General features: G+C 33.7%; 1 protein-coding gene, 1 long non-coding RNA gene and 1 pseudogene across 5 annotated transcripts; all 3 read right to left on the minus strand.

Moving 5' to 3' along the window:
- On the minus strand, positions 579 to 7,232 carry LOC104733910 (annotated as a pseudogene).
- Positions 1,017 to 2,815, minus strand: LOC104732705. Its single transcript, XR_758949.2, has 4 exons — positions 2,649 to 2,815; positions 1,795 to 1,974; positions 1,621 to 1,721; positions 1,017 to 1,533 (listed from the first exon to the last, which is right to left on the minus strand). It is a non-coding gene; the product is annotated as an uncharacterized LOC104732705 (long non-coding RNA).
- LOC104732706 (disease resistance protein RML1A-like) lies at positions 9,754 to 13,517 on the minus strand. Of its 4 annotated transcripts, none has more exons than XM_010452286.2 (4): positions 13,396 to 13,517; positions 11,603 to 11,722; positions 11,045 to 11,423; positions 9,754 to 10,949 (listed from the first exon to the last, which is right to left on the minus strand). In XM_010452286.2, exons 3-4 carry the CDS (start codon positions 11,395 to 11,397, stop codon positions 9,830 to 9,832), a joined length of 1,473 nt encoding a protein of 490 aa, XP_010450588.1. In that variant the 5' UTR covers positions 11,398 to 11,423; positions 11,603 to 11,722; positions 13,396 to 13,517; the 3' UTR covers positions 9,754 to 9,829. The 4 variants fall into 4 exon arrangements, with proteins under 4 accessions (XP_010450588.1, XP_010450587.1, XP_010450584.1 ...); XM_010452285.2 differs by having other exon boundaries at positions 11,045 to 11,474; XM_010452282.2 differs by having other exon boundaries at positions 11,045 to 11,508.

Raw genomic sequence — 15,954 nt, forward strand, 5'->3', positions numbered from 1 at the left:
ACTAATCCTATTCCATATCTCGGTAGGATTATCCTTGAGCCTTCTTGTCTTTACTTATCCCTCAAGCTTAAGCCAACAGATACAACTAACATCTAAAGAGGTTTTTGATCGTAGGTTGCTTCTGTAACTTCGCGAGCATGTTCGAAGAACATCAATTTCTCAATTTCACTCTGCTGCATATATCCATGGCTTCTCGAGAAAACTTTGATTCTTCTCCAAACAAATCACGAAATCAAAAAAGAGATGAAAGCAACAGATGGCTTAATGGGCCTCATGGGCTTATTTTAATGTTAGCCCAGTAAACATTACAAATGTAACAAGAACACAAATACTTTTTTTTTTCTGAAACTGAACATAAAATACTTTACGTCCATAAAATACTTTATTGATGACAAAATACTTTATTGAACATAAGATACTTTATTGAACATAACTCAATACTTTATGGAACATAAAATACTTTATTGATGATAAAACCAAATAAACGGGGGATACACAAACGTTTACGTCCAAACCACACCCAAGACGTAAACCAAGAAAAGATAAATCAAAATGCAAACAACTTATAGCATAAAAATCTATGCAAACATAACACAACAGTTACGAATGAAATGGTCGAACTGAACGTTGCCACTAGTAAAAAAATATGTATAGCCACCAATATATTCGTGGCTGAGCCTAAATATTCGTGGCTATAAGTAAAAACTGTCACGAATAGTCACGAAAAAAAATCGTAGATATAGCTTCGTAACAAAATTATTGGCGTTGCATTTCGTGGCTGTTTAGTCACGAATTTGTCACTCCCCTTCGTGACTACATATAGCTACGAAATGATCACTCTTAATTCGTGGCTAAAGCTAGCTACGAAGGTATCACTGTTTGTCCGTGGCTAACATTAGCTACGAAATACTATGTAACGATGGTAACTTGTTTCGTAGCTGATTATTTGCCAAAAAAACAATAATATTAATTACTAAAAATAAAAACCTATAACAAAAAGCCAAATTCTCAAAACATGAAATCCAAATACCGATATTTTTCATTACCAGAAGTAGTTTGATGTTTACATATTACCAAAAAGTCTTGCTAAACAACAATTACTCTTATCTTACATACCAAAAAGAGTTACTAAATAACAATAAGTAGTAAACATCAAACTACTTACATTCTACCAAAAGATTTGCTAAATAACAGTCTATCCGTTAGAAAGTTTTAACAAAAAATGCTTAACAATCTTTGAAAGTTAAATACCAAATGATGCACACCAAGCATCTAAGTTGCCTTGGTGTGAAGCTGGAACAGGAGTTGTAGAAGCTGGAGCAGGAGAAGCAGTAGCTGGAGAAGGAGCAGGAAAAGCAGTAGCTGGAGAAGAAGCAGGAGTTGTAGAAGCTGGAGCATGAGCAGCAGCAGAAGTTGTAGCAGGAGCAGCAACAGCAGCAGAGGGTTGTCTAATTCCAAGAGACTGCATGAACAGATTAAGTGCTTGTCGTGATGCAACCAGCTCTTCCATCACCGTTCCCAGTAGTAGTGTTGCTACAAAAAAAAAGGGAGAAGAGAGATTAGTAGTTTGTAAGTTAGTTGGAAAATATTGTTGACTTAGGGTATAGAAACATTAATTACCACAAAAGTTTGCCACCAAAGATCTGTCCTCTCATCAGGAACGTCTATTTGCTTTCCATGTTGTTCGAACAAACTTGTAGACAGAAGGGTCAACACCAAACCTGAGAGAAGAGAGAGTAAAATTAGATTCAGCCCATGAACAAACAAACACAATTGTAGTTCTTACAAACTAACCATAAAGCTCCATTGAGTTTACTTGGGTGGAGGTGTGGCTGGGATTCTCTTTCAGGAGCACTCAGCAATGCATCGAGAGCTTTGCTGGCTGTAGTAGTGTTGCCTGTGAAGATGCTGCGCTTGTAGAACGTGTGGCTCCTGGCGGTATGGCACTTAGTGGCATCCATCTTCGTTGCAGCTCTGCAGTTAGAAGCACAAAACAAACAAAAATAGCTGATGTTAATAACAAGTCAAGTAAACAAATCCACAAAATCTAGTTAAGTTTAAACATAGAACAAAGCCAAGTTTAGAATCCAAATCTACAAATCCTGTCCATCTAAAACATGTTCTTAAGAGAGTGAAATGAGTAAAAGTTAAGATTATAGACTCAAATTCAACAATCCCCGAAGACTTTTCTCAAAAACATTTCCAGGGAAGCAAAATAATTAAAAAAAAAAGAATGAGTTGAATCTACCAGCTCAGTTCATTAATCTTTACTTCTTCTTCCTTTTCCTTGTTTACAATAATCAATCAATTTTGTTGAATTGTTCCCTTTTTATGGCAGTAACCGAAGAACAACTCTCAATTATAAATCAATTTCGTTTGATATGTTGTAGAGTTACACACGATTAAAGCAAATACACAAGCTAACAAGAATAAAAAAAACCTCAATTGAACGCTTACTCAAAATCAAAATCAAAACAGTAAAGAACAATATGAACAAATCTAATCCTGAAAACCCTAAACAGAAACAAAAATAAAAGATCTAAACAACCTTATAGAAAAATAGAATAGAGCATGGAGACAAAGAGAGAAAGAGATAGAACAAGTAAGGAATGAAAGAAGAAGAAAAAGCAGAAGAAGAAGACAGATACCTGCTGGACCTGAATCGGAGGGCCCTGGGCGACGGTGGCCGAAGAGACTCTTTCTGTGGGTCAAGGAAGAGATCGATCAAATCGGATTTTGAGTTCGGCGACAGCAGCTTCAACGGAGGACAAGAAGAGGAGGGCTTTAGGTTTTTTTTTTTGCTTTTTTTCTCTGAGTGTCGATGATATGAACGAAGAAGCGGATAAGAAAAGGGTATATAATTAAAATTAAAATTACTATTTAGCAAAAATATTTCATTTTACCGGGAATTAACATTTGGGAAATTATTTAGTGGGATTGGTGGGAAAAATTATGGGTTTAGCCGCCTAAACCAAAAAAAATTGATGTAAAAAAATTATTTAATTTGGTGTAGTGTAAATATAACAAACTAGATTAGGACCCGCCCGATGTGCGGGTTTAGATTTTTTAAAATGAAATCAAATTTAACAAAGAATTTAAAATAAATATTTTTAGTAAGTAAAAACTATCTATAAAAGTCAATAGGTACACCGAAGTGTCCAATGCGATATTTGGTGTAAAAAGTGTGATTATGTGGTTGAGACTATTAATCACGTTTTGTTTGAATGTCCTCGCTCTTGTGAAGTTTGTGTTTTATCTCCGACTTCTGTCTCGTCAGAGGGTTTTCCAAATGAGTCGGTGTACTCGAATTTGAATTTTATTTTCTGGAGCGATAAGTTAGTCTGGGAAGAGGCGCTCTCTTTTATGGCGGTCATGTCAGCTCCATCTCTGTCTTCGGATGTCCAGATTTCTTCACCTTGTTGTCAGATTGATGGTTCTTTGAAAGCAACCAATATGCATTCAGGATTGGACTGGTGGTGTTGCGTTGGTGAAGAGCGAGCCTTGTTGTTGGGGGCCAAGTCTCTTAGATGGAGCCCCTCCCCCTGCATTCAGAGTTAGAAGCGTTGTATTGGACCATGGAGTGGATACGTGCTGAAGGGATCGCTTGTCAACATTTCGAGACTGATTGTGCTGAGTTACTCACTATGGTTCAGTCCCCTAAAGATTGGCCGTCCTTCTCCAACATGCTCGATGAGTTCAACTCGCTGGAATCCTTCCAACTATTCTCCATCTCTTGGTTTCCGCATGCGTCAAATACGAAGGTGAATTGTCTTGTCCGTGTTTCGCGTTCTCTTATCTCAGAAGTTTCTTTTGTAAACCCCTTCCCTCTGGCTTGGGCAACTAACCAAATAATTTTCTTTTAATTTATTGTTTGCATGAAAAAAAGTAAACCTATACACTTTTAGTTAAGAAAATAGTTGTAGATGAGTTCAAATTTATTAAAATTAAATTAAATTTAACAAAGAATATATATTTATTTAATTATTCTCGTAAGTAAAAACAATGTATAAAAGTAAAGAGATAAACTTTTAGTTATAGAAAAAAGTTGTTTTTTCTTTCTATAATACAATAATGTATATCCATTTACAGAATCTACATTACCACTTGAAGTGTTTTTGTACACACAAATATATTTTACTGTTAAAATAGACTCATTATTCTTTACTACTACCAACAAATTGTCTTTATGAACATATTAAATAATCTATTGTATGTCTCTTCACTTTAACATTTTTATAGTTACAAAAATGCATACGTTAATCTTACATACTCCCAGCTTATATGTTACAATAGCAGTCGTTTTAAATAAATTATTTGATTGGTGAAAAAAATATGAAACGATATATTTTTATTTTAAATCTTTTACTTCAAAAAACTCTTTCTTTATGTAAAGGTAATTTATTTACATTTTTCTAGAAACAGTAGTTAGTTGTATAATTTTCACAATCATATTTTTTTATCTTATATAAAAAATGATCATTTTTCTGGTAAAATTAACAACTTAAAATTAAAATAAGTAAACAATATTATAATTTCGAATTTATTTGATATATATATATATATATAATTTCCTTATAATGATCTTTTTTTTATGGTAGGTTTTGAATCAAATTGATTGACATATTTAAACAAAAAGACGTGGCCAATATCAAATTAAATAGGACTTACATATCTCCTACGGTTAGATATTAAAATTGCAAAATATCTCCTACTGTTAGATATTGAAATTGCAAAATCCAGTAAAAGTTTAGTAAAGATTTTGTTAGGTTTAGTACAGATTTTGTTTCTAATTCACGTAAATTAGTGAAATAGTAAAAATCAAATTTGTTTTTAATTCTTGTAGATTAGTAAAATAGTAAAAATCTACATGAATTTCAAACAATATTACAATTTCGAATTTTTTGATATATATATATATAATTTCCTTATAATGATTTTTTTTTATGGTAGGTTTTGAATCAAATTAATTGACATATTTAAACAAAAAGACGTGGCCAATATCAAATTAAATAGGACTTACATATCTCCTACGGTTAGATATTGAAATTGTAAAATATCTCCTACGGTTAGATATTGAAATTGCAAAATCCAGTAAAGGTTTAGTAAAGATTTTGTTTCTAATTCACGTAGATTAGTGAAATAGTAAAAATCAAATTTGTTTCTATATTTATTTTTGACACGTGTCAACATCTTATCAATATTTTTGACACGTGTCACGATCTCGTTAATAAGAAATTTTTTCATTGAACTTTATATAATAAGATATATATATGTAGATATTCATAACAAAAATATATACATATGTGTAAATATACGCATTACATCTGTATCATATTCATAAATATGAAGACTATTAATTTCAAATTAATATAATAGTGACAAAGTGTAAAATAAAAAATAAAGAAATTAACTTAATATATTATGAATAATCTATTATTCCAAATTTATAAAATAAAATTAATATAAACTACCAAATCTGCAATTCAACAAACAACCAATTCCACAATTCAACTAAAACAATGGAAAAGGCTCTCAAACTTCATTATAAATCAATATCATAAAACATTAATACTATTAAAAACATGCAAAAGAAAAAAAAAATTGTATAAAGAAAAGAACTCATACATCTCATTCTTTGGAGAAGTCACGAATTTGTCACGGATTGATTCAGTGGCAACAATGTGTAGTCACGATTTTGTCACGAACCTTCTTCGTGGCAGAGTATTAGTCACGAGTTAGCTACCCGCATGATATCGTGGCTATAGAGTCTTCTTATTTTTCCATAGTACAGTGTGATGGGATGGATAGTTCTGTGGAATAACCACAAAACAGCCACGAAGTTATTCGTGTCTACTTAGCCACAAATTTTTTTGTGACATATCAGTGACAATATATTGTCACGTCGTTTATACGTGATTATTTCGTAGCTAACTTGTCACGAAGTTGTTACGAAATTTTTTCGTGGTTTATTCGTGGCAAATAAATTTTTAGTCACGATGCTGGGTGACGAAAACGTGGCTATACGGTTTTCTTTTACTAGTGTGCCATAGTTGGTATTTAGCTCTTCCCAAACTAGCTCATCCACGTCTGGAGACGGACGACGGCACGTGAAAGCTCTCATTTTCGCACACGAAGAATGAGGAGACGAGTTTCCAATCAACAAAAGCCTATCTCCAATTGACTTAAACGCCACGCCCCAACCTAAGCCCGCATTTGATATCACAGGTGCAACACCAAGTATCTTCCAACTGTTTGCGTTTACATCATAAACCCTCAGCTCGTTTGAGTATGCTTCAAGCGAGTAAAGGTTGTTGTTGGCCCCTGCGATGAGTGGCGGCGACTGGGAAGGCACGAACGTCATGCTTCCAAGCATGTCTAGGATGAGCGTCCAAGAATTTGTCACCTCATCGTAGCGTTCTCCACAAGTTAGGTATTCATTATACTCATTTCTACCGCCGATCACATAAAACTTGCCGCGCAAGAAACATCCTGAGCTGAATTTTCTTCTCTTGTGCATATCCGGGATCCGAGACCAGGTTTTGGTCTGAGCATTGTATTTCTCCACACTTCTCAAAACCTCGGGATTCCAGCTTCCATTTACTTTTAGACCACTGGCAAAATAAGCATCGAACCCACAGCTCGCCGAAGCGTACATGCAACGAGGTGTGATCATTGAAGGACCTTTTACCCACTCATGCATCCCTAGCTCGTAACGCCACACTGCCATACCTCCCAGCTCTTTTCCAATGACCATCAAATGTGTTCCCGCACAAACTGTTTCTTTATCACTTAGATAGAAGTAAACGTCAGAGGGAATTCTCGGAAGTGTCTCAAAATTCTCAAAAGTTTTTATCAAACATCGTCCAGCAAGCTTCACCGCTCGTAAGCATAAACACGTATGGTTCCACGATCCCGCATTCTCGCCTCATCTTAAAAACATCATACCTTTTTAGCAGCTGTAAGAACTGGCTATTGAGACCTTGCGTTTTCCAGTATGTCGAACACAAAACTCCGACAAAAATCTCAACCTCGAGCTTGTACAAAACCTGAGAAACGTCAGACAACTCGTCATCTTGAGGTTTAAGACTTGTATGCTTTTGAAATTTCTGTATGATTTCTCCTTTTCTTTCTCCCAATTCCGAGTCAACAATCAAAAGCCTCCTTGCCGGAGACTGGCTCAAGCTTGCTCTGAGTCTTGAAATCCTTTCTTTTCCTAGCGATAGGATTGACATCTTCCTGAAAAAATAATTTAGAACAATTAATGAGCACGCAATTTATTTGTAAAATGTATTATAACATTTTCAAATACAAAGAAATCCTACTTTATATAGTTATAATGTTGGTTAGTCGATGTGTTATATAAAAACTAGATTGATATCCTTGTAAATGTTAGACGTGCTAGAAAAATTAAAGACCAAAAAGATATGGAGGGGGCCTAGGATTATAACATACTCCCTCTGTTTCAAAATGTAAGTTGTTTTGGTTGAATGCACACATATTAAGATAAATTTTGCTTTTTGTAGTCTCTAAAAAACCTCATGATTTTATCTCACCATTTAATTAAAAAAAAGAAAGATAAATAGTTTAAAAAAAGATAAACTTTACTTTTAGTTTGCTTTTTGTCTTGATAGTTGGAAAACAACTTATATTTTGAAACAAAACAAAATCTCCAAAACAACTTACATTTTGAAACAGAGGGAGTAATAACTAGATTAAGACCCGTGGTAGAGCACGGGTTGAAATTCATTTTATTTATTTTGTAATTTTTATATAAAATATAATTTATGTGATTGTTTTTAAAAGTTTTTTGGATAAAATATTTTACAATAAAATCATGTGTTAAATATAATGGCTTGAAAAAAGATACATATTTTGTAAGTTTTATATTGTTAATGATTCTAGATAAGTCTTTGTGCTATATCACTAGTTAAATTTTATTTCATACAAAATTTTGTATATTTTATATTTTAAAATTAAATCTTAATATGTTGTATTAGTTTATGTATATGAAGTTATTTCAACAATGTATGTTCTACATCATGACTTGAATGTCATTTATAAGACATAATTTTGTAAATTTGGTTTTTAAAAAGCAAGTTATTATATTATGAGTACTTTAATATATTATTATACTTTTTGTCTTAATATACTTGGTGCCTTGAAATTCTTTCATATTATAGTGACATATTATTGACATTGCTATAACAAATCAATTTAGAGTGTTTATAGTTTCTAACTTTTATATCAAGTTTCAATATTTTAAAAATACCTCAAAATACATTAAATTTTTTATATTATAAAATTATAAAATTCAACAAAAAATATGAAATTGAATTTAAATATTCAAATTTTGACCCGTTACTCAATAAATTTTTAATACAATAGATATTATTTTTACAGAATAATATTACTAAAGCTTGAAAGTTTTATAGATTGAACAATTTATATTTGTTTTTAAAAATTCAACTTATAGTATATCCGAAAAAAAACTATTTTTTAATTATAATAAATAATATGATAATTTATTTGTTTCACAAAATGGACTCATATATAAAAATGAGAGGTGAAGTATAATAATAATTAACAAATTAATATGTTAAGTTAGATATCAAAAGATTTTATTTGATGAATAATTTAATAAAAGAAATTAATATGGTAAGTTAGATGATATCAAATGATTATTTGGAATATTTTCTTTTAAGATTTTTGGAAACTACGTGCTCTAGTAATAAAATCTTCCAAAAATAAATTAAGGTTGTACCAACTATCTAACTTGTAACCAATTAATCTATCAATTAATCTATAATCTATTTGTAACCAATTTATCAAAATTATGTAGTCTATAAAACAAAGTTGTGTACTTCTGTTTTATTATAAAGGGGATTTTTTTCTACATTTCTACTATGAATTATTGAGGCAGTAAAAATCATATTTTGACCCTGTAATCAACATACCATAGTAGTCACCAAAATAGCAATTTAATTTTTTTTTCTTCTAATAATATGGTAACAAGAGCATGTGCCGTGAGAGTCTCTCACCACCAAAAATAATAAAAACATAATTTTAAGAGAAATAAGTGAAAATCAATTTTCATATGAGAGACTTTCATAACTCATGAGAATCTCCCATGTCTGTCCCATGTATCTTTATAAATTGGTTTTATGATAAATCAATCTCGAATAGTTTTAAAAGTTAATTAAATAGTTTATATGTTATTATTTTATTTTTCTATAAATCATAAAATAAAAGTGTTTACATTATAAGTTCTATCATGCATAAGTTTAATTTAGATATTAATATTAGTTTTAGTTAATATTAATTAAATTAAAATAATTAATGAAATCATATTATGATTATTATGATTATTATTACTATTATATATTGTATAGAATATAACTAATTAATCCACATTTAAATATATTTAAAATGTAATTTGATTTGATTTAAAATATATCAACTAGAAGTATTTTAATTTATAACAAAATTAAAATAAGTATTTAGGTTATATTATATTATAAATATTAATCTACATTTAAAATACACTATTTTTAATGAGAGACTCAATCAGTCTCTCACCAGTGGAGGTATAAAAATGTCAAAACGATCTAAATCTAAAATATATTAAAAATAATTATATTATATTAGTGAAAGACCCATTGAATCTCTCACCACTACATATGCTCTAACAAAATATGATTGCTGAATTCAAAATAATCAATTATAAATTAAACTAGAGGATATGATGTGTGTATATTACCTTGAAACTTGAAAGGTATGACAGATGTCAACCTTGAAACTTAATATTGCAAAACAAGATTTGTTATCACAATTACAAAATAGGCAATATATATAGGTAAGATCTTACAGTTTCATTTGCCAGAACATCGCAAATCTCTTTGGCTTCAACTAAAAACTGACGTTTCCCTGGCTCGTCAGACTGTTGAACAACAACTTGTTTACCCAATTGTTGTAGTAGACAGTGCATCGTAATCCACCCATTAGTAGATATATACACAAGAGATTTAGCGGCTAAGGTATTCAACCCATTTTTGACATCCAAAGTACTGTCAGCGAGCATGGCTGTCATATAATCAACACTTTTATGGTTGAAAAAGCATGCAATATGACGAAACAGAGATTGATGTTTCTCTAACAATTTGTCATACCCCACTCTCAAGACATCCACAAGTTTTCTATCAAGATTAGTTTCTATCCCATATAATTGAAGCCTCCACTCATCCTCGCTCTCCCTATATAAAGAAGAACCCACAACCCTAAGGGCCAATGGAAGATTACCGCAAAGCTTTATTACTTTTCTTGCAAGCTCTTCGAAACCATCTTGTGGAGAATTCTGTTTGAAAGCAGATAGACATAACATCTCAAGAGCTTCTTCTTCGGATGGAAAATCCACATGGTAGATATCGTTGATCCCATGTGCCTTCAAAATCTTCTTATCTTTTAAGGTAACAATGATCCGACTTCCAGAACCAAACCAAGAAGTTTCTTTAGCCAAAACCTCTAATTGCTCTAGATCATCTACATCGTCAAGAATGATGAGCACTCGTTGGTTATGTAGCCACTCTTTTATTGCGCCTAACTGATGTATCTTTATATCCTTTTGGTTCAAAATTTTGGACAGAAGCTTATTTTGCAAATACAACTTCGAATCCCAGTCATCAACACCCTTGAGGTTCCTCATAAAACAACTAAGCCGAAAATTGGTAGAGAGTTGGTTAAATAAAGCTCTAGCAATGGTAGTCTTACCAATGCCCCCAGGACCCCAAATTCCAATCATCATCACATCATCACTTTCCAGGCATAACAAAGTGTTGAGTTCCGTCAGGTGAGCTTCAAGTCCCACCATCCCTTCAAAATCCCTTGAAGGTGTAACATTCAGTTTGTTTGAAATATCTATAGCAATCTTCTGGATCATCTCAGCTTCATTAGCCCTAACAAAAGGAAACAAAATCATGTTGTTGGGTCTTGTTTAAATGATAGAAACTCCTTCGCTAAAGCATGAATTAAGAAACATAAAACATTCTACCTCATAGAGCCAAGAGAAAAGACAAACCAGTTTAGAGAGTGTCTCCCAGCTACGGTTGCTATATATGCCAAAGCATTGCTCCATCTCTGCTTCACTTCATCGGTTTTCCCTTCACAAGTTTTCTTGAAAGTATTTCCAAAGTCTCCCCGCTGTTTCCGTACATCAGAAGGATCAACTTTGTAAAAAATAGTCAACACAGCCTGCCCTGAAGCTTCTTTGCACTTCAAGATTTCCACCAACTCATCTAAGCACCAGCCTGAAGAAGCGTACTTCTTCGAGAGCACCACAATCGAGACTCTAGATTCTTTAATCACTTGCACGAGCCCAGGCCCGATCGTATGGCCTCTCTCCATCTCTTGATCGTTGAACGTTGTGATCCCTTTGCTTGCAAAATAATTGTGTAAATGACTGAGAAATCCACTACGGACGTCTGGTCCATGGAAACTCGAAAAGACATGGTATCTCTTAAAGTCAGGCGACGAAGAAGAAGAAGAAGCAGCCATGAGAGATAGAGTAAAAATGAGGCTTGAGCCATGCAAATCAATATTAACCGCTTACCGTTAGCTCTTTAACTTCTAAGTTGATCATCGTGTCCATTTCTTAGAAATCTCCTCCTGCACAGCGCATTGTGCTTCTTTGGACTGATTAACACCGCCTCTCCCAGCTTCGAAATGGCATCTACGCAAAAGTCATATATTATTAGTTACCAGTTTCAGTAATAAAATGTACATCTTAAATGGTAACAAAATAAACTATCCATTTTCCACAAAAGTATGCAATTTTAAAACCGTATAAGAAAAGATATAAGGCATCATAAATGAAGTAACACAAGCAGGCAAGCATGAGTTCCACTTTATGGCAATCTTGTGCAAGGGATCCTTCTTCCATCATTATCAGGATCCGCAATACACTTTGAGACAATGTGACAAAAAAAAGCAGTCTGGCCGTACTGTGATGCAACATGTGTTGGCTAGGATACAAGTGCAAAGTTTAGGGCACATAGAAGTTCCTAGAACAAATCTCAATATCTCCTGATTCAGAATAAAGGATACCAATGTTCTAGCCTACTCAAATATCAAATGCGATGCAGATAAAAGTTACTTGGAAAAGTTTAAAGCTTCTACAAAAAAAAACTGAATAAGATCAAACGTAGATGAAACTTGCATCTGTTTAGACGTGGGTCTGTTGTAGCTGATCTCACGTGGACCAAGAATGATTAACTAGACGGTCATTGTCCAAATATATAACACCAGAGGCAAAGAATGCAAAGCTAATTACCAACATTTTTACCTCAAAACACATCCCTCTTACTAAAACTGCAACACATGAAAAGGGGCACTACTACGTTTGAAATGAAGCAAGGTAAAAAGTGACATTATATACATAAAGACTATACTCTTTTTTTCCAAGTCACTGGAATTTTGAAAATTCTACCATAAGTGTTCACATTTCCAGGCAGGATCAATGACAGTTATGTTANTTCCACAAAAGTATGCAATTTTAAAACCGTATAAGAAAAGATATAAGGCATCATAAATGAAGTAACACAAGCAGGCAAGCATGAGTTCCACTTTATGGCAATCTTGTGCAAGGGATCCTTCTTCCATCATTATCAGGATCCGCAATACACTTTGAGACAATGTGACAAAAAAAAGCAGTCTGGCCGTACTGTGATGCAACATGTGTTGGCTAGGATACAAGTGCAAAGTTTAGGGCACATAGAAGTTCCTAGAACAAATCTCAATATCTCCTGATTCAGAATAAAGGATACCAATGTTCTAGCCTACTCAAATATCAAATGCGATGCAGATAAAAGTTACTTGGAAAAGTTTAAAGCTTCTACAAAAAAAAACTGAATAAGATCAAACGTAGATGAAACTTGCATCTGTTTAGACGTGGGTCTGTTGTAGCTGATCTCACGTGGACCAAGAATGATTAACTAGACGGTCATTGTCCAAATATATAACACCAGAGGCAAAGAATGCAAAGCTAATTACCAACATTTTTACCTCAAAACACATCCCTCTTACTAAAACTGCAACACATGAAAAGGGGCACTACTACGTTTGAAATGAAGCAAGGTAAAAAGTGACATTATATACATAAAGACTATACTCTTTTTTTCCAAGTCACTGGAATTTTGAAAATTCTACCATAAGTGTTCACATTTCCAGGCAGGATCAATGACAGTTATGTTAGTAAATCGAATTTGAAAATTATCCAAGGAACCCAATTCGAATTCCGCAATGAAATCACTAGTTCATCATCAGATCTCGCATAAATTCTCCAAAAACAAACTATATAAATCAAAACACGAAATTAATGAACCAAGACAGAAAGAAACAACTAACATCTAAAGGGGCTTTTGACGTAGGTTGCTTCTGCTACTTCGCGAGCAAGTTCGGAGAACATCAATTTCACTCTGCTGCATATATCCATGGCATCTGGAGAAAACTTTGGGATTCTTCCCAAAACAAATCACGAAATCAAAAAAGAGATGAAAGCAACAGATGGCTTAATGGGCCTTATGGGCTTATTGCTAATATTAGCACAGTAAACATTACAAATGTAACAAGAACACACATACTGTTGTGAAACACTTAGTGGACTCACTAGACCGGCCCGTATCTTATCCATGGAGTCTCGGTCCATTGGTTATACTCAGTCCATATACCTTCGGCCCATTAGCCGAAGCCTTACTCGGCCATACTCTCTTTGTCGGTTTATACTAAGACTTGTAATCCACTATATATATACATGTAACCTCAATGATAATCAATAAGAATCACAAGAGCTTTATCCCTAAACTCTCTATTCATAGCACGTTATCAGCACGATAGCCTCTAACCCTAAACCCTAAGGCAGCCGCCGATTTCTCCTTCTTCCCTAAAACCCTAAACCGCCTCTTGTTCTTCATCTCCTTCGAGATTCTCTCTTGATCTCGAAGTTCTTTCTGTTGATACACGAGCATCCTTAGCTCGTGATCGAGTTTTCTAAAAACCCTATCGAGGTTTGTGGTTACTTGGCTCGGGGGTGAGTTCGCGCGCAAGGAGCTGTTCGCGTGGAGGCTGTTCGTGGTTCGTGGAAGCTGTTCAAGGTTCGAGGTTCGTGAGATATCTGAGGTCTTTAGCTCCCAGATCCATACCGGTCAGACCCTAATTGGTGTTAAGGTAAACAAAGTTCGAACCTCCTCAAAACCCTATGATCGAACTTGAACTTAAAAATATTAAACCCTAAAACATCCAAGTACACAATCTAACAAAGTTTAAATTCCTTAAATCCTAAGACTTAAAATCGGATTGCTAGGTTGTTAGATTGATTGATTAATTGCACCATATTACATCAAGCTTAAAATCCGAATTGGTTGAGAAATTGTTTATGCTTGCTTGATTGTTTATGTTGCATAAAGAACCTAGAATTGTAATTGCTAGAATCATAAGAAAGAATTTGATTAAGCTGTTCTAGGATGATTATAAACTTTGATTGTTCATGCATATAGAAATCGAAAATTGTTTAAGGATGATTAAAATCGGCTGCATGAATTAGTCTTGTTCTAGGATTGAATCCGATCAAGAGGAATAATTTTGTTAAATTTCCATAATCATGAAAACATGAATTCGGAATTAAAAATATTGATTAGGATAAACATCTAAAATTATAGCAATTATCCAAAAGTTTTAAGAGATTAAATCCTAGGTTAAATAGGAAACTTAAGAAAAAGGAAATCCTATCTAAAATTGTTGCATGCATTAGCCTATTTGCTTTTGTTTTGTTGCATGCATGAATTTAAACCAAAAACCAAATATGGCAAGGCATGGTTCGATCTTAAATATCGCATGGCCTAAGGCATGGTTCGATCTCAAATATCGCATGTCCTATTGATTGAGTGCATGGGTCGATCTCAAATATCGCATGCTAATATTCGGATGTCTATTTCTGTGATATGCAGATGGCAAGACTTAAGAGCTTAGAATATGCTAGCCTGAAAGACTCTGGTGATAACTACTTGCAATGGGCATTGGACACCGAGATTAACCTGAAAGCAAAAGATCTTTTCAGATGCATTGAGAGTGAGAATGAGTGTTCCGAAAGGAGCAAGGCTACGACGTGTTTTTACATGCGTCGTCATATGGATGAAAGCCTCAAAGTGCAGTACCTCCATGTCGAAGATCCTCTTGAACTTTGGACAGAGTTGAAAGACAGATTTGGGTACAAAGAGATTGTGCTACCAAAGGCTCAAGAGGATTGGGAAACAATAAGGATCCAAGATTTTGAATCCTTGTATGAATACCACTTGGAGCTATTTAAGATAGCAACAAATTTAAAGATATGTGGTCTCGAGGTTACTGAAGAGGACTTGATAGAGAAGACACTCTCAACCTTTCACACTAATGACGAACTGCTCCAGCAGCAAATTCGTGAAAGGAACTTCAAAACATATGTATGTATGTTTGAATGGCTATCTGAGCAAGAAATCTTGAAGAAAAACGCAGAAACAAACACGGTGCATCTCGATGATGAAGATAATGAGAATGATGACTCCCTAGAGACTTCCGATCTCCTTAAAGAGGATGAATGAATTTTTCGGTTTTTATTTTGGTTTAAGACTATGCTTTTTATGCTTTGATTGATTTCTATGTATTGGATAATTGATTTGGTTTAAATTCAAGGATTTATTTTATAAATCATTTGCCTTATTGAGTTAAAACACAAATGTTGTTTTATATAGAAATGGCTGAGGATATGAGTGAACTAGTGGTGGACAGTGGATCCAGCCACACTATTTTAATAGATAAAAGATATTTTATAAACCTCACCATGAAAAATGCCAATGTTAGTACAATTGCGGGTATAGCAAATCTTATAAAGGGCTACGGCCAGGCTCACGTGTTGTTGCCTAAGGGAACACA

The sequence above is a fragment of the Camelina sativa genome, chromosome 12 (assembly GCF_000633955.1).
Source record: "Camelina sativa cultivar DH55 chromosome 12, Cs, whole genome shotgun sequence".
Lineage (NCBI taxonomy): Eukaryota > Viridiplantae > Streptophyta > Magnoliopsida > Brassicales > Brassicaceae > Camelina > Camelina sativa.

What these genes read in the sequence shown, in the direction of transcription:
- LOC104732706 (XM_010452282.2), bottom strand. Translation starts at nt 11,641, where the DNA reads ATGGACACGATGATCAACTTAGAAGTTAAAGAGCTAACG. An exon ending in TAGAAGTTAAAGAGCTAACG is followed by an intron (nt 11,509 to 11,602) that starts GTAAGCGGTTAA and finishes CCTGACTTTAAG; the next exon opens with AGATACCATGTCTTTTCGAG. An exon ending in TTTTCTCTTGGCTCTATGAG is followed by an intron (nt 10,950 to 11,044) that starts GTAGAATGTTTT and finishes TCCTTTTGTTAG; the next exon opens with GGCTAATGAAGCTGAGATGA.